Source organism: Scardinius erythrophthalmus (genome assembly GCF_964197995.2).
Source record: "Scardinius erythrophthalmus genome assembly, chromosome: 6".
NCBI lineage: Eukaryota > Metazoa > Chordata > Actinopteri > Cypriniformes > Leuciscidae > Scardinius > Scardinius erythrophthalmus.
The window spans coordinates 28,829,948-28,849,865 of record NC_138226.1 but is presented as its reverse complement, the minus strand read 5'-3'; the positions used below and the strand labels follow the sequence as shown (position 1 = coordinate 28,849,865).

Genomic DNA, 19,918 nt, shown 5'->3' with positions numbered 1-19,918 from the left:
TTCACTCAAGCTTATCATTTGCTTATTATTGTGAGTTAGTATGGGCCAGTAATTCTCAGCCAATTACTAAGCTGTTGCATTGAGTTAGTTTAATTGACAGGCAGAGGACAGAAGCAGCAAGTATAGGCATTTTGATTTAATTTCCAGTCATTCCGGTAAAATCCTTGAATTGTTCCCCTGATTGACACATTCACAGCTCTGTATAATTGACCTTGCCACTAAATAAGTAGGCGAGCTGAGCGCTGAGACAGCAAAAACTGTTTTCTCTGAACATGTGAGGAAGGGAAAGGAATCCCTGTGGGACTTTTTCAAGGTCATGCACATGAGACCATTTATACGATGATGGTTTATGGGTTAAATTTGCTGAGACAAAAACACTGTGTGTTTAAGGTCTCCTTTAATGATCTGCAGAAGACAAGACAAGCTCGTTTTATATATTACATAGATTTTAGATTTTCATTTAGATTATAAATATTAAGAGAGAATATAGTACCGGTCAAAAGTTTGGAAACATTACTGTTTTTTAATGTTTTTGGAAGAAGTCTCTGCTTTTTTTCATGATTCATTGATGAATAAAAAGTTAAAAATAACAGCATTTATTCAAAACTATCACTTCTATCTCTTTTTTTGATCAATTTAACACATCCTTGCTGAATAGAATTATTAATTTCTTTTAAACATAAAGGACTGACCCCAAACTTTTGAACAGTATTGTTACAAAAGATTTATATTTTAAATAAATGTGTAAAAGTATCACAGGTTATATTAATCAGCACAACTGTGTCCAACATTGATAATAAGTCAGCATATTAGAATCATTGCTAAAGGATCATGTGACACTGAAGACTGAAGTAATGATGCTGCAAATTCAGCTTTGCATCACATAAATACATTATATTTTAAAGTATATTAAATTGTAATAATATTTCACAATATGACTGTTTTTTCTGTATTTTTTATCAAATAATTGCAGGCTTGATGAGCATAAGAGACTTCTTTCAAAAACATTAAAAATAGTAATGTTTCCAAACGTTTGACCTGTAGGCTAGCTATATATAGCCTATATCCACCCATTTTCAATTTTCAGCATGAAAGAGTGCATTGCAGCCTACATTATAACAATTCACTCAAAGCAGACATGACAGGGAAATTCCAGCATAAAAGGGAGGAATAGAAAAGAAAATGAGAAATAGAGTTCTTGTAGCCTGTCATTGCCTTTTTTTTTTTTTTTTTTTCTTTCAGAAAAGTCAGAAGAGACATCTTTTCCCGGGAGGTGTGTGCTCTTATTGGGAAACGCACAGCTAGACAGTATTTCAGTTCATCTGAGAGGAGTATAAGCATCTATCTACGTACATAACCAGTCACTGACGTATTCAATCCTCAGCAGACCCTGCATCGCAACGTCATCACTGATAGCCTAACCCACCAAAAACTAGAGCAAAGCTGATGCAGTGCTACACATACTGACACAGTTTCGCTGACATTTTACTGTTCTGGGTTGAAACGCTTCATTTAATTATGTTATAAATACAGCACGGAGTGAGAAACACGACGCGTAAACGCTCGCATTAAGCTAACTTTGTCGTGCGCAAGCAGTGTAGTTTCATTCATTATATCTGCAGTGCTCTCTGCTCCCGTGTAGTGTAAGGGGTGTTGTAGTACATTACACTGTGAAGGAGGAGTGCGAGGTAAAGGCAATGACCGGAAATAATCTTCTAGTGGAAGGCAAACACAAGACAAAAACACAGACGCACATACCCGTGAACGCTAGAGGCAGTAGCGTAATACAAGACGCATTCAGACTATAAAGCACTGGTTGCGTTACATAACGAGGATGCTCCGCAAACTTTCAGTTTTTTTACAGTCCCACAGTTAAATGATTCGCCTCGAATAGACTGCGTCAACATAACGAGGTCAAGTCATGGTGTAAAACGAAGTAGTAGCCTGGGCTATATGAGGATGGTCACGCGCATTGCTTATTCATTTTATGATGCGTCAGAGGAGAGATTCGAGATGATGCTTACTGACGTGATCTGGCTCGATCCCCTAATAATAAAATGCCAAATATAATACTGATAGTAACATAATTGAGATAAGGAATGTTATGTTAGGTGCAAATGGGTTTAAAACTTTTAGGCATAGCCTTATGCTCATTACAAAAACACAGCATTCTCACATAGGCTAATATTAACAATAGGAAATGACACTATAACACGGTGCACTTCACAATAGGCTAAGCTACAACGCATTCGATAGCAAAGCTAGACTTTGCAAAATCATAAGCGAAATGAACTCACTCTCAATAACGAACAAACTGCCGAAAAACTTGCGCCCCGTAGTCAGTAGCCTACTTGTTTTAACCACCCCAGTTGTTCCCCAAAAGAAACCAAGAATATTAAAATCAAAGACTATTCACGGTCATTTTATTCCGTATTATTTTAATAAAATATAACACTCATAGCGCTCTCCGACCGGCGCGCTCAGTGGGTTGCGATCCTCTGACAATTCTCAGACACCTTTGGATGTTCTAGAGGGGGGCGGAGCGGCGAAAAAGAGTAGACGTGATTGGTGCTCTCAGCTGTCAATCAGATACTTCCACCAATGAGCCCAATGAGCTGTTAAAAGAGGCGGATTCACAGGTACGCCGCCCCCCGAAGGTTGCACCGCCTATTATGTGTGTGCGCGTATTTTTTTCTTTCTATTTTTTTTTTTTGTAACCAAAGCTGGATGTGTAGGACGTCACATGTTGTTTTTCCTCTTCACTCCAGTCACTTAGCGATATGTGTTATTTACTGTTAAACCGCTCCTCACAGCGAACGCGCACTCCGCGCCGGGTACAGAAGAGAGTCTGACAGGATTATATCTGACTGACAGCACAAGTTAAGGAAAAGTGAGAGTTTTTCTTCAGAGCATATGAGAATGGCGAGTCCGCCGCCGACAGAAGGACAGCTGATTTCAAATATGACAGTGAAGAACAACAACCACGTTAAGAAATGCGGCTATCTGAAGAAACAGAAGCACGGACACAAGCGCTTTTTCGTGCTGAGGGAGCCGAGCGAGGGCTCTCGCGCCCGGCTGGAGTATTACGAGAGCGAGAAGAAATGGAAAAACAAGTCGGCTGCTAAACGGGTTATACATTTGGACTCGTGCTTGAACATCAACAAGAGAGCCGATGCCAAACACAAACACCTGATCGCCCTTTACACCAAGGACGAGTATTTTGCCGTGGCTGCCGAAAACGAGCAGGAACAGGAGGACTGGTACACTGTCTTAACGGATTTAATGAACGAGGGGAAAGTGAGCGACGGCTCCGCTTCTAATTCAGCGTCATCCCTCGTCGGCTTTGATGAGGCGAGCTACGGCGTGATAACGCCCGTCACCGCTACTTACAGGGAGGTTTGGCAGGTCAATTTGAAATCTAAAGGACTCGGACAGAGCAGAAACTTAACTGGCGTTTACAGGCTGTGTTTATCCAGCCGGACCATCAGCTTCGTGAAACTCAACACGGAGGTGGCGTCGGTGATTTTACAGCTAATGAACATTCGCCGATGCGGACACTCGGACAGCTTTTTCTTCATCGAGGTGGGCCGGTCCGCGTCGATCGGACCCGGCGAGTTGTGGATGCAAGCGGACGATTCGGTGGTGGCGCAAAACATTCACGAGACTATTTTGGAGGCGATGAAAGCAATGAAAGAGATGTCAGAGTTCCGCCCGCGCAGCAAAAGCCAGTCCTCGGGTACCAACCCCATATCTGTGCCCACCAGGCGGCACTTTAACAACCTCCCGCCGAGTCAGACTGGGCTGACACGGCGCTCGCGCACCGACAGCATGGCAGCGACGTCTCCCGTGACAAAACTGACGTCTTGTAGGATCCGCACGGCAAGCGAGGGTGATGGTACCGCAGGCAGCCCCATCAGCCCAGGCGTGAACAGGACACATTTGAGCCGCTCTAACACAGTGACAGCTCGCCCATGCAGGACATTTGAGTCATCAACCCTGCAGCATAGTAAATCCATGTGCATGCCTGTGTCTCACTCGCCTCCCTCAGCTGCCAGCCCTGTCAGCCTGTCAGGCCCTCGCCCCTCCAGCTGCACCGCCTCCATTTCAGGCTCCCCCAGCGACGCTGGCTTTATTTCTTGCGATGAGTGCGGCTCCAGCCCGGGTGATATCCGGCACCTTTTTGCAGCAAACCGAAGCAACACACCCGAGTCGCTTGCTGGCACGCCCCCCTCACACGAGGGCAGCAACCTGTATGGATATATGATCATGGAAAGGCCAAACAGTTGTGGACGGCGAAGTGTCCGGGCGGCAGGCGAGGAGAGCGTAGGAGATCTGGAGAAAGCCTACAGGAAGAGGACACACTCTCTCACCATGCCTTACCAGAAGAGGGTGCCATCACAAGTGTCCTCTGCTTCGCTGGACGAGTACACGCTCATGAGAGCCACGCACACAGGCCATTCGGGGCGCAGCTCTCACACCGCATCTCCAAAGCTCACATACCCTGAAGATTATGGGGACATTGAAATCGGATCGTTACTGAAAAGTTCCAACGGTAATCTGGGCGACTGTGGCTACATGCCGATGACACCAGGTGTGTCTCCACAAGGGGGGAAGACTGACAACTACATGCCCATGAGCCCAATGTGCGTTTCGGCTCCAAAGCAGATAATCAACCCCAGGACGCACCCCCTCACTATTGCGAATGGTTACAGAACCAATTCCCCCAGCAGTTGTTCTCTGGATGACAGCGGCTACATGAGGATGCTGTGCGGCTCTAAATTCTCAATCGACAGCTCAGATGGGAAACTGTCTAATGGTGAGTACCTCAACATGTCCCCTGTAGATTCAGTCACACCACCAGACTACTACCTGAGCCCAGAGTCTCCATGTCTCAGACAGCTTCACTTGTTTAACTCTTTGACCCGCTGTCATAAGCCCCAGCAGACGCTAAAGGATGCTGACAATGATCAGTATGTTGTCATGAATCCTCAGAGTCACAGGATAATAGAGGAATCAGTAAAAACAGCATCCCCCCCTGCCCCATCTCCTCTAAGACAGAGCCGCACGGATAACTTCATCCTCCTGCACAGGATAAGCCGTCCCACCCGCCTCTCCCTTGACACGCTCCGGACATTACCCAGTATGAACGAGCATCCCCTCCCCTCTGAGCCAAAAAGCCCTGGCGAGTACATAAACATAGACTTTGGACATGTTGCTGAAAGTTGCACTCCGCCCTCCATTACTTCCTCCGAGAGCTCAGCCTCATCCCTCGGATCATCTTCAGATCAGAGGACATCCCCCCTTCCTGATTACATGAACATAGATGTGAGTTCTCAGTCACCCAAATCTGGAACTGCCGCTCCGTCGAATGGTTTGGAGCCTTTGCCGGATCTCACGTCCTGTCCCACCCACCCTAAAGGAGAGGAGAAAGATGAAAGGTACCACCTCACAGCACAGGTGGCACCAGTGGGCCCAGTTGATAAAGCTAAAGATGATTACACAGAGATGACGTTCGGCGTGCCAGTTTCCCCTCCTGTCTCGCAGCCCTCAGAAGGTGGGCAGAACATCAGCCCATCCTCCTGCATGAAGAGGCTGACTGTGGATGAGACTGTGGGAGTGCCTGGCGTTGAAGGATTCCTGCTGCATGGTGCCACTTTGGCCTTGGTGGATCCCGACCGGGGTGCCAAAGTGATCCGTGCCGACCCCCAGGGACGCAGACGGCACAGTTCAGAGACATTCTCCTCAACCACCACCGTAACACCAGTTTTTCCCTCCTTCGCACACGACGCCAGGCGGCACGGTTCAGCCTCTGTGGAGAACGTGTCTGTTTCTGTGAGGAACAGCGAAGGATCGGATGAAGAGTACAACAGTCCCATGTGCAGGGAGACATCGGCCGGCTTTCAGAATGGACTTAACTACATTGCCTTAAACTTGATGGATGGAGGACTTGCCAGCTGTGATTCGCTTGTCCGGTTCAAACCTGCCAGCTGCTGTAAAGAGGGCATCAATGGAATACATGCCAGTCCGTATGCCAGCCTTGGGTTCAAGGAGACGGCAACAACAGTAACAGGTAAGCTGAATTCATAAAAGACATAACTGGTGATGTTCAAACTCACAACCTTCATTAGTTAATGTTTACACTCATTCACTTAATTTCTTTCAAATGCTGTGCTCTGAAATGTTAGAATTATTTAGCTGTGTTAACGCACTACAATATGAGATGACGCATTATTTTTGCAACAATAACAACTGCATATTACTTGTGCACCAGATTAGCATGCCACGTGACAAATTTCCCTCTTATGTGAGAGAGCTAATTGAGCACCTTGAGTGTCAGAATGATGGAAATGCCTCTTTAAAAGCTGTGGCGCAGTTTTTATTCTCAGTGACTGATCGCTTCACCCGTGCCTGCAGGGGTGTTTGGGATGAAAACAGCTCAGTTGAAGGTTTTTATTCATTCTTACTGGAGCTCCCTATTGATATTATTTTGTCAGTAGTGTAAGGATGACTGTGGGATGCGGTCAGTTTGAGAGGATGTAAATGTGAAAAAGAGAGATAATGTCAATAATTTAGCAAAAGAAGAAACATTCCCAATATTTGCATCATACTTTGTCTAATTCTCTGAATCAGAATTAGTCATTATGTTGTACTTGAGTGAACAGTAGCCCAGATAAAAACAAGTGAGTCAGTTGTTTATCAGTTTTCAGGTGGAGGGTTTCAGGGCTGGAATGCAGAATGTGTGCAAAGGTCGTCCAGAGAGGTTAACGCCGGCTTGTTTTTCCAACCTGCCAGGTTTCTTTTAAGGAACGACCCACCTTTTGTTTTTCGGAGTGACTTGAAAAACAAAGTTGTTTGTGTAGCACAGAGATAAAATGTATGGGCTGACAGACACAGATATGGACTCACGTGGAAGTCACACACTGAAATGAGTAGTAAGATAGGAGGTGTTGTTGTTAAGCGTAACTTTGTTTGAGTGGGGTTGTGTGAAGGTTGTATAAGTGTTTAAAAAAGGAGTATGCTACACTTTAGTGAGACCCTTGCACTGAAAAAAAAGTCAAGGTGAAGGACTGCACTTAAAGGACAGAGCGACTTGTCTGATGAATGACACTTCACAAAGAGTCTAGAAGCAGAAGCCTCTTAAAACAACACACATACACACCATATAAGGCAAATAGACGGCATCCGGAGCTCAATTATGATCTCTAGGGTGTGTGAGTGTTTGTGCTGGCGGAGCAGGTGTTTCTGCAGTTCTCTGTTTACCTCCACAAGAAGACAGAACAGAAAGACATAGCCGCAGGCCACGGAAGCCCTAAAACAGTGGGAGGAGACCACAAAGAAAACTCGCAGAAACATCGGCACACACTCACTAGAGCTCAGACATCCAAGCCCTGTGATTGGTTACAGACAGCATTCCACCAAAACAAAAGATGAGCCACAGAGACAGAACACAGAGCTCTTATTTGTGTCGAATGGCCCGATAGTCTTCTGATAGGGAACTTGCGCCGGTACGGGACCCATTGAGCAGAGACGAGAGCACGGATAGGCTGCGCTCTGTTTACTATGCCAACGTCTGTAATGCCACATTTCACTCCATCCCTCCTCCCGTCACTTTTTACACACTGATTTGAATAGTACATTTGTGAATGGGAAGCAGACACATACTTTGGCAAACATAACTACATATTTACACAGTGTGCAGGATGTTTGACTGAGGTTTATGACGGAGCCTCATCATTTTGGGCCGATTGTTTTTTGTCACACTCTGTCGTTTTAAATTCAGCATTTTTCACATCTGCATCCTTACGGAGTCATTGAACATCAAAATACTCCAGCTGTGCGTTGTAAACTAAATAGGTCCCCTCTGACCTGGCCTTGACGGCTATAGAGTGGGGCATAAAGAGCTCTGAAGGCATTGAAGCTTTCGCCTACCTTTTATTTCGTTAGATTGGATTCTTTCCATTTCTTCCCTACATAATAGCACTAGAGGAAAGAGTAAACACCGTCTTATTAGAAATGTACCATTAGCACATCTCAGAGAGCTGTGTGTGTGTCTGTGAGGGGCTTCCAGAGAATCATCCCTCCTGAGAATAGTGTGTGTGAGGGGCCGGGCCAGCAGATGGTGGGGGCCAGGGTCGTGCACCTGCCATTCCAAGCAGTGCACAGTGGTTATCAGGCCCATCAGAGCCCTGACAATACACTAATGATTAGCGGCCATCTGCTGCCCCACACAACAGCCCAGAGAGAGATATAGGGAGATACAGTCAGATAACCAGCAAAAACAGTTGGCACAATCTTGAAATAAAAGTGAAATCTCTTTTTTGTTGCAGACACACTGAGCCCCGCCCTTTCCCGCTTTGATAGACTTGATTTAATTGAAAGGTACAGCAGTGAAATAAAGATTGTGTCTATCAATTTGCCTGCTTTTATTTCTAGAGAAAAGACTCAGATGGCCATCCCCCATCACAACACTCACCTATTCCTTTGAATCCTAGTCTATTATCATACTATCTTTCTCTCTTCCATCATAAAACATTTTGTTTAATATATCCTCTGATTATTATTTTTTATATTTGAAGGACTATTTTCATTTCTTCCTTTCTGTCTATCAGCAATCATCAGTCTGACTCTGCCTTCCCATCCCCTCTCATCATGTCCTCTTTCACCTCTTAGTCTGTTGTTGTTGTCTCTGTAAGTATCTGCTATCGTTGCAGATTTTATAGTGTTAAACACATCCAAGATGTTCTGTGAAACGCTCTCACTGCTTCCCAATTTTAGCAGCACAGATAAGGCGGATTACATGCTGCCACAGATTAGACATTGTTGAGCAGCTTTGTTTGTTGACCAAGTAAATGACACACACAGCTGAATTTCACCCAAGGGTTATATTTCAAAATTGACAGAATGAAATAATAAATTATACTTGGCTTTATAGAAAATTAAGACTATTTTTTTATTATTATTATTATTATATATATATATATATATTTTTTATTGTGACATTATTTCCATGACAAAAACCTTCTCCCCCAGAAATATTGTAATAGTAAAAACAAAAACATCTCTCTCTCTCTCTCTCTCTCTCTCTCTCTCTCTCTCTCTCTCTCTCTCTCTCTCTCTCTCTCTCTCTCTCTCTCTCTCTCTCTCTCTCTCTCTCTCTCTCTCTCTCTCTCTCACACACACACACGCACACATAGTACATTTATCACTTTCTGTCATTTATGTGTATTTGTGTAAAGTATATATTATCTATAACATATGTTAATGCTATATGTTAACATCCTATAAATGTAACATTCCGTGTGTGTGTGTTTAGCATGTGGCAAAGAGTAGGATGTGGCTGGAAAATATCATTTGAAATCTGCATAGGATGCTCTTTAAGTGCACGTGCCGTGTGTGGGAATAATTGCATGGCATGTGGGCTGATTCTGAATGAATGCTCCTTTTCTTCCCCTGCTGAGCTAAGTCATCTGAGTGTGTGTGTGTGTGGAGCAGAATATGTAGTGATGCTTTACTCTCATCAAGTGAATTTAAATGGCTCCTTGGGTATTTGGATTTGTTTAAAGGAGGATGACTGTGAAATATGCACACACTTTCTTATTCATGGACTGGAGGTTATTTCCATATGTCCACTGAGCTCTGTTGGCTTAGTTGGCTGTAGTGTTATGAGATTAGAACGTGACATTTACACATGAAGATCATCACGCCACGCATACAGTGTAACCTTTTGCCCTGCCCCTCTTCCCATAGCTGAGGATGACTGTCTGAGTCTCCGTTTCTGTAAAGTTACAGTTTACAATTTGAAATTGTGCCGAGAGCTGTTGAAATTAGCTTCATCTCATCTGTTATATATATATATATATATATATATATATATATATATATATATATATATATATATATATATATATATAATCACTTTTAGTGTGGCATTATTAGTAATAAATATTTTTGTTTTTGGATTCATTAACAATTTATTAGGAATCTTAAAAATGAATATATGGTTGTTTGTTAAGCTGTGGCTTAGCAGTTGATTGAGCCATGAGAAAGAGACAATTACATTTATTTGAGAGAGTGAATCCCTTCAATTTAAATTTTGTGTGCCCATATACGTCCCTCCTGCTCCCTCAAACTCTCACCGAATTGCTACAAATCGCTGACAGTGTGAAAATCCCTAAAGGGAGTGACATTGGAAGATCCTACTGAGTGAGGATGAACAGAAACAGTGTTATTTCTACCCCACGGGTTCAAACTGATACTCCCCTTCTATGATATATGAGACTAGCGTAGATAAATAAATTAGTAACACTAGCACATGTTTACAGTACAGTCAGTCACTTTTTCTCTCTACTGTTAATGTGTGTGTGTGTGTGTGTGTGTGTGTGAGAGAGAGAGAGAGAGAGAGAGAGAGAGAGAGAGAGAGAGAGAGAGAGAGAGAGAGAGAGAGAGAGAGAGAGAGAGAGAGAGAGAGAGGAGGGGGGGATAGAGAGAGAGAGAGAGAGAGAGAGAGAGAGAGAGAGAGAGAGAGAGAGAGAGAGAGAGAGAGAGAGAGAGAGAGAGAGAGAGAGAGAGAACAGTTGTGTGTTATACTTATATGTGTGTGAGAACACCAGACTGTTCCTGGCTCGGCTGCAGGGGGGCTAAATTTAACCTGTGTGAAATAAATAAATAATGAGTCGCAGGACAAATGTGTGTGTGTGGAGAGGGGATATTTTTTTACGGATGGGGGCAGCGGGTTCACAAGATTTTTTACTTGAACCAGCGTGGTCCAGATTACAGCTGCTTTAAATACCTGTGCTGATTTCTCACACAGGCACAGAAACCACAGTTTTAACACCGTAAAAAAATGTTAAGGAAGCAATATGTTGCACTAAGCTTAGATCTGAAGACTTGATTGATTACACTGAGAGACAACACAAGAGGGAGAGAGATGGGGGAGGGAATTCGGGGTCAGCGGGTCCGATAAGACCTCACACTTCTGGTCTCCATCTGCTCTTACTGATATTTGAATTTGAGCATATTTACAATTAGCTTTGATATTTATTGATTTATATTTACTCATTGAGATTGTAAGAAGCAGCGTTTCCTACATAATTATGATTTTGGTAATATTTAAAATGATTAAATTATTGAAAATGTTGCCTTGCCATCTAATTTCTTAGCATAAAATAAACATAATTTATTTTGAATGTGGCGCTGTAGACAGTAGTGAATGCAGGACGCAGTTAATAAAGTTAGTTCAGGTCAGCATTTGACAGATAAAACTTTTAAAGTTCCTCCCTCTGCTCATTCATCAGTCTCCGTCTCTGTTGAGTGCTTGTCCCATGACCTCACTGCTTTTTCTTTCCCCCTCATTCATTGGCGCTGCTTTTTTTCTGCCTTTCCGGATCGGAATGGGACATCCATGGAATTGCCAAGCTTCCTCTTGCTTAATTAGCTCTGTGAAATTCAAGCTGGCTTCTGACCTCCACACATACACATACACTACATGACTCCGGATCTGTGGCATCAGTGTGAATGTGAGAATCAGCGAGACGGGAAAAGAGATCTCTGTCTGTTTCGAGTCTATTTATACACATGACGAAATCAGACCACCCGAAACGGTACTCTGAAGGTGATGATGCACAGGGCAACTTTTTGAGCAATGTTGCTGGGCAATGAAAGGCAACCAGATGAGACACAAAGCCCACAACCAATCTGAATTATCCAGGTAGAAATGTATTGCCCATTTTCAATGGGAAAGACAATCCCAACAATCGCTCGGCAAGATTGCCCAGTTGCCCTGCGTATCATCGCCTTAAAAGTCTGAGTACGAGCAGCCAAGCTCAAGTTCACATCAAGGTTTCCACTACACTGTCATCATGTAAGAGTTTACGCTAATGTTTCTGTAGTCAATACAGCATCTTTGTTTTAGTGGTGGTGTCTTTGAAGCACTTAGCAGTGTGGTGACCGTAAAGTAGGTCAGGTCATATAATGTCATTGTCCACTTAATGGTGACATTAAGCTGGACACACATGGCTGCTTTCATTGGGCCAAACTTATAAAACTCAAAATATGTGTTGTACTTTTTTTGATTCACTAAAAAGAATCAGCCGATAAGAGTCAGTTGTTTGTGAATCGGACTACACTTGTTTTGCTGTATGTTTTTAATTCACTAAAAAAAGAATTGGCTCATAAGAGTCATTTGTTTGTGAATCAGACATTTTTGCAGAGATATTTTCAAAGTAAAAGAATAATCTTGGGACTTTAAATTCACCAAGAAATCAAAATGGACAATTCAGATTTTTTTATGGAATATTGCAGTGTTTATTATATATATATTTTTTTTCATGTTCCCTCGTAATATTTCATCAAAATAACTCCCCCTCCCTCTTGAAACGACATCAGTTCTCTTCTCTGATGACGTTTACTAGCATGATGGCAGGTAAACCTGTCAATCATATGAGATCACAGCAATAGCAAACCACAACCATCCAACCAATTCCAGATGGAAAAAATCAAGTCCCGCCCTTCATTTTTTTCTTGTTTGAGTAGTCGTTTCAATCGGTTATACGTCCCAATAGGGAAGAAAACACAACTTCTGTTGACTTTACTCTAAGGAAAGAACCTTAATGTACATTAATGCTGTTGTTACTCTTGTAGATATGGGTTTGTCATTGGTGTTTGGCTGTGGGATTTTTTTTTTATTTTTTTTTTTTCATCAGGGTGAGTGAAACGTGTTTTCTGCTGTTTTTCCCACAGTCGGTCTAGTTAAAAGGACAACAGGAAAGCACCTACTCCCCTTTCTCTTTCTCTTTCTTCACTAGTTGGCCGTGAGCAAACAGATCTGTCAGCACTTAACTGCAAGAGTAATACTTCGTAATACCACACAGAGGGAGGTATCAAAGAGCAAGAAAAGATGAGGCACTTTACGAGCGTGAAAGCTTGACCTCTCGCTGGCCCTTCCTCCCTTACTTTACCCAGCTCTCTGTGAGAGAATGCATCCCTACTGACGTTCATGGGAATTACTTCCATCCTTGTCAGAGTGGATGTTGTGATATCGGACTCACATGCGGAAGTGTTCGGAATGTGTGCGGGCAGTTCAGATAATGGGAGCGATTATGGTGTGCAATATAGCCGATGGCTGTGAATTAAGGGTTTGTTAAGTGTGTGTGAGAGCGAGTCTTGCTCTATGAAAACAGCTCTTGTTCTAGGCGGATGAAAAGCAGGAGGAGGAGATTGGAGGGGGAGGGGGCTAGCGCTAGCGCTAGCACGGCCTGAGAGGACAGAACCACGAAAGGGTTTGTGTTAGCAGAGACTTCCGCCCAGTGTGAGGCCTACATGCAAATGAAACCTCACAAACAAGTACAGCGGGTGAGAGGTCAGGATAGCGATCTAGTCTCGTAAACAGAACCCAGACACCAGCGAGAGACAGAAGCAAATTGTCAAATGACACTAACATTTACACGTCAAACGTAAAGCTGATGTGTGTAATTTATTTTCTCTTGTATGAGAACGTACACACAGTTGCTGTGTTACACATCTGTGCTGATCTGATTATTGTTGCACACAATCAATTGTGTCATATCTTGCTATGTTTCATGTACAGTTAAACAGGAGGAACTCCACTGTTCTGCATTTAGCTGTTTATGAGCACCAGAAAGCACGTGGTTTTAAAGTTTGTGAGACCAAACGCCCCAAAATATGATCTTGCCAGGAACCAGCTTTCTAAAATTGCGTGGTCTATAAAGACCCATTAATACAGTGAGAGAAAAATATTAAGCATCATATTGTAAAGTCAACAAGGTGTTTCCATAATTAAATATGGTTTAAATTGACATTAAACCAAAGCCATAGCAAATGGTTAACATATCTGGAGAATATTTACTTTAAGTATTTACATCATTTTATTATTTTTTTCTGACAGTTTTAACAGTGATCAGTGCAAACCCTGGTAGCAACATAGTGTCGGCCCAGATCTGGCCCACATCTGGTACTTGTTGAATCCACAAGATCTGGGCCGATACTATGTTGCTGTCTGGGAACTCTCTTTTTTGCGTAAAAAAAAACACTGTCAGGATTTACTAAAGACACTCTTTTTTTTTTGCGGCTGACCTTATTGCATATGCATTTGTAAGAGTTTCCCTTTCAGATGTAAAATTTATGGGGGGAGAATATTTAAATAAATCACGCAATGTGATTTAATGGCATTTGCGCCATTATTTAATGCCAAAAAAGCATGTCTTGCCCACTTTGCCCTTTTTAGCAAATTAGACTTCAATATTTAAATAGCATGGATATTGCTGAACATCTAAGGCTGTGTTGTGTGTCAGTGTATGGCCGGCTCTTGTGCTCTTTCCGTCAGCTGCACAGAGCTAAATGTCAGCGAGTGTTTCCCATAGTCTGTCTCTGAGCACCTGCCACTTCTGTTGCTCGTAGCAAAAGAGCGCGCATTCCTTACTTGGTAAAGGAGAGCACAAGAACAGCAGCGAGAACGAGACAGAGGGAGTGTGTAACCTTTTATCCCCCGCTAGCCAGTTTCATTCCTCATGTATAAATCACATACGAATGGTAATGGAAAAACACACGCCTCTCAGTGAAAAGGGAAGATTTTTCCAGACAAAGCACAGAGGAATATGATAGTAGTTCAGAAAAATGCCGTAACATTAGCGAATGCCCATAAAAGGCTGCTGTGTTGCGCGACGTCAGCGTGATCACGTTGATCTCGGGGAACAGTGTGTTTTATTGGTTTGTGTTGCTTTCTTTCTCTGTCTTTATAGACATCACATTAATGTGCTTCTTTTTCTCTCTTGTTTCTTGCAGACTAAACAGAGCCAGTCTTCTCATAAAGGCTCCGTTGTCCACGTCGAGAGCAAGGGACGAGAGAAGGAGAGGAGGCGCTCGTGTGGACAGATGGACCACGTTGCTGCTGAACCAGGCCTCCGCTGATCTTTGACCTCCCGAATGCATTCGAACGGCCGTCGTCACGGCAACACAGACACTTGACCCCAGCGCGAGGCACGACGAAGACTCGCAGACACAGAGGCGGGACTTCCTGTCCATCTGTCACTCACTACAATCTCTTCAATGTTTGTGTTACGGACCTTTTTCCACTGGTTTTGTTTCGAGCTCTGGACTTCGAGTGGCCAGTGTCCCTCAACCCCCTAAAACCTGTGAACCAAAACATCTGATCTGCACACGCACGCATACACCCGTCGCACTTATTTATTTCCCCCGCGTGTGGCGGCACGAGTGCGTGTGCGCGCACGGGTGGTTGCAACACTGCACAGAGGTGGCATTTCAGAAATTGACTCAACAATTCGAAATCAGACACACACACAAAAAAGCAGTCACTTGAAAACCCTACCTCAGAACGAGCCAGGTTATGACTTACAAAAATCTATATATTGAGAAATTAATTTATTTTTCCAAGTGAATGTTTTCGTAAAAACACCAATCCAAAGCCTTACTGACTGTACTGTCAAACAGTGTTTCCTGGAGGACCTGCGTATACACTCACAAGAGTATCAAAGATTACTGTTTGCCATGATAACTGAATGTCTTGCAGTGCAGCGGAGGAAGTTCCTGCGCTGCAATCAAAGATCTATTAATGTTATTTTGCATTCTACACAGATATTTAAAGGATTTTAATGAAATAATATTTATCTGAGCTGGTAAAGGACCGGGCCTTCCGCCCGCAAACCCGCATATATGCAAAGCAGGCTTCCGTAAAGGACGAGTTATTAGTTTTGGAACGAAGCCACACGCGATTAACACACGCTAGATGAATGATGTCGTGCGCCTCAGGTCAGAGAGAGGAGCATCTCTCTCGCCAAGCCTAGGCATGCTAGCACACCGTCTTTAAACCTTAACAGCCCAGAAGGCTCTGCGGACTTGCCCCCTCTCACTGCTCTGAACACACAGGCTTCCCTTTGCCTTACATACACACCCGTCGCCGTTCCAGAGAGTGATAGATTTAGGGACGTCTCAGAAGGCCTGACACCATTAATGCTGCTCCCTACTGTCAGACAGGGATAGACTCGTCAGAACCAATGCTTTGTCTTGCACTTACAAACTCCTTAGATTGTAACACAAGACACTTTTGAATGTAGAGTATTCCGGAGATCTCCACAGGAGACGAAACGCACGGCCTAAACATCCACAGACAGACTGATACCGAGGCAGAGTTGTTCAGATCGACTTGTACAACACACACACACACACACAACTTGACTTAAGTATATGAAAAAGTTTGCCTAGAAAGCTGTACATAATGTAGAAAGAGATTGCAACTGACATTTTTAAGTTAAAGATTATAACTTATTTCTTTTTGTATGTATATATATACGGTACGTGTTTGAATGAATTTCCCCCCAAACAACTAAAGCACTAATGAAGGTACATGCCAAAGGCTGAACTTTGGGCCTGGCGTTTTTCTTTTCTAATTCTTCAGTACGTTTGTAAAAGTATGTACACTGTACGATAGATGCCACTTCAAGGATATTTGATAATGCTATAATATAAAAAAAAAGAAAAGGAAAAAAAAAGAATTCTTTGAATAATGCTTGATATTACAAAAATAGGTACAAATCCACAAATGGCATATGCAATATTTACATTTTTTTAAAGATTAGTTTACAGAAAGGAACCAAATGTATAAATACTGTGTTAATATATTTAAAACCATAAGAAAGTTTTTTGCTGTACAAATTTTTCTGCCAACTTTAAATGGAAAAGTGTTTTTTTTTTTCTTCTTCTTCTTATACTTCATCTTTGCTATTGAATCCTAACAGTAATTTCAACAGTGTTCTTTTGCGAATGCTGTTTCACAGTATGGAAATCTTTAATATTTCAATGCCTGAGCAAGTTTTTTTTTTTTCTTTTTTTTTTTTTTGTGTCTTCCATTGTATATACTTCATATTCTTTGCATTGTGATGCTACTTAGAAATGATAATTTAAACTTAGTGTAATTAGCATTGCTTTAGAAACTGTATTGATTCTGAATAGCCACATGCAATAAAAAGTAACATTATTTAAGAAGCTCAGTCTCTCTTCTCACGTCTCTTTCATAGCTTACAAATGGCACTATACTTGTGTGACTTCCTGAGAGCAACCTGGCTCAGCCAGACAGCAGATGTCTTCATTCATCATCTGAGTACCTTCACGTCACACACTAACACTCTCAACACATTCAGCTTAAGCGATGTAACTTTCAAGGAGTCTGTGAGCTTAATTGAAACGCAGACTAAACAAATAGCCTGAGTTCATGAAGACACTCATAATAGCTTCAGTCTGATCCACTGCCTGACCCAGAATACATAAAGGGATTATGAATTTTCACGCCCAAAGCCATATGATGAAGGATTATTAATTCTCAGGCCCCTGCTAATTAAAATGGTAATTAAGTCTAGGGGTAAGATGGAATTGCACAGTCTGGTCAGTGCCAGCAGGGTGGGGGTTGGCGGTGGGCGACTAAAGGATCAAAATGAACAGGTCTGGGATCTGTACTGCGCCGCCTCAGCAGATGCAAGGGTTCCTGGGTTCACTCTGCCTATACTCTCTGTGTCAGGACTCCCTGATATGTTCGGTCAGCATGTCCTGACTGATGAGTTCATTTGAATTCATAGTGTTTACACGTGACATCACAGCGTTATAGGAAGGCCCACATGGAGGGCTTTAATTACAACAAGGCTTTACTTAATTGCCTGGCAGTTATTTTTCCCAGGTTTGTACTACAAATGTAGTTAGAGAGTAATACTAAAATACCAAAAGACCTTGTTGATGATGCATATATACAGGCGTGCAGATAAACCCAGAATTTAAATGCAACGCAGTTCCTCATAAGCGTTTATCCATTGAAAATCATTATAAAGACAACGCTTAACCATTTGGCACGTTGCACTCATATTCTGGGCTCATCTGCTCACCCATATAGACTATGCATCATTAATAAGATGTAGCCTATATTGAATTTGGTCTTTGAATATCACTGTTTTAGCACATTACGGCACTTTAAGTGTTTTTCACATCAAAATATAATATCTAAATATTCAAGGCTTGAAACAAATGGAAAAATTGACAGGCCTGTGCTGCAGTTCTATGGACATTTTGCCCTCCAGGTCTCCATGCCAGTCACATGACTGAAAGCTTTGACGTTTCTCACGAACGTCTGCCTCGCAACTTCAGAATTCACTTTTCTGACATACTGTGTGTGTGTGTTTGTGTGATGACACCATGAGCTGTTAGAGAGTCCCTGTAAGAAACGGCTTTCCTCAACACGCTGACAATCCCATCATCCATCACAGCCCTCGTCAGCTACAAACAGCTCGTTTGGACCAATTAAGCACGCTAATTGATCTTATTAAATAATAAAAAGGCAATGGATGATTGAAATTACCCCGTAGACGGGGGAATGGATTCTCCGACTTGATGAAGGAGAACTGACAGTGTTTACTATAAATACTGCGACACATTATATTATACAAAAACATTTGAATCCCAAGTTCAAGATTTACAAGCTCAAACACACATTACAGAGTAATGCTATAGGAATATTTCCATTATGCTCTAAAGTAAGATACATAACAGGCTGCTCCAAGGAGACGGTCCCTATATATATATATATATATATATATATATATATATATATATATATATATATATATATATATATATATATATATATATATATATATGTGTGTGTGTGTGTGTATATATATAGTGTCACACTTAAGTTTAGGGTTCAATTCTCACTATTAATTACTTATTTTGCCTCAATAAACTCGTAATTACTGCTTATTAATGGTTTGTCAGGTAGTTGTTAAGTTTAGGTATTGGGTAGGATTAAGGCATGTAGATTATGGTCATGCAGAATAAGGCATTAATATGTGCTTTTATAAGTACTAATAAACAGCCAATATCATATTAATATGCTTGCTAATAAGCAACTAGTTAATAGTGAGAACTGGACCTTAATCTAAAGCGTTACCAAGAATTTTAATGGAATAACTACATATTAAAAAAAAAATAAAAAATCTTTTAATTCATATATTTTTGTGCTATAACAGCATACACATCTGTCAATTAAATTCGTCTGTAAAAGTATTGATCAAATATGTTCCATTTTACAGACAGAAAAATCTCAGAAAAATAAATATTGGACATCTCAAAAGAGAAATTCTTCCAAAGTGTGGTCATACTTTTTCCTTTTCCTATAAAACCCCCAGACTGTAAACCCTTTTAAAGCACCACTGAGGGCTCTTGTCAGAATGTCCTGGGGTCAAATCTATACGACTCATTAAAGTAACTATGCTGATCTAGGGTCATTTTCAGTTGCATATTATATCCCTATGCCGGTTATATTGGAGCCCATGCTGATACTGCTGTGTAATGAGGTTTAATAAAGAGAGAGAGAGAGAGAGAGAGAGAGAGAGAGAGAGAGAGAGAGAGAGAGAGAGAGAGAGAGAAGCCATCTGAGGGTTAAACTAATCATGTTAAATGTATGAGACATGCTAAAGTGCAACATATTAGTTGGACATTATTTGGTTAGACTTAGTCCCAAAATGACCATATGTACTACACTGTACCCTAGAGGGACTGGAAGAGCTAATGGTGCAGAAGGAATCGAGGTTTCTGAGCACTTGTGTTAAAATATAGCTGTGTGTGTACTGTGTAGGCTATGTGTGTAGTGTGTTGCTCTATACTCCTGCTTCACTTAAAGGTCACATGGTTTCACAGCCTGAACTTTTGGCCAGAATTGCATAGAGCTCAAACTGGCCTGTTCCAGCTTATGTGGACATTATGCAGTACTCGAGGTTTAAGTGTTAAGCGATGCAGTGAAACGCTCTCAGCTGCTCTCAGACCTTCCAAGAAGTTAACCTGTCTAAACCAGTTTTTATGGTCACAGTTTTGATACACTGCCATTTTTATCAGAATACTCATG

The 19,918-nt window shown here is 42.0% G+C and overlaps 1 protein-coding gene across 1 annotated transcript; it reads left to right on the top strand.

Moving 5' to 3' along the window:
- The first annotated feature begins 2,713 nt into the window (after nucleotides 1-2,713).
- On the top strand, nucleotides 2,714-16,498 carry irs2b (insulin receptor substrate 2b). Its single transcript, XM_081368853.1, has 2 exons — nucleotides 2,714-6,070; nucleotides 14,800-16,498. Exons 1-2 carry the CDS (start codon nucleotides 2,914-2,916, stop codon nucleotides 14,802-14,804), a joined length of 3,162 nt encoding a protein of 1,053 aa, XP_081224979.1. The 5' UTR covers nucleotides 2,714-2,913; the 3' UTR covers nucleotides 14,805-16,498.
- Nucleotides 16,499-19,918: the final 3,420 nt, after the last annotated feature.

Excerpts from the sequence above, each read along its gene's own strand:
- irs2b (XM_081368853.1), top strand. The coding sequence starts at position 2,914 with ATGAGAATGGCGAGTCCGCCGCCGACAGAAGGACAGCTGATTTCAAAT.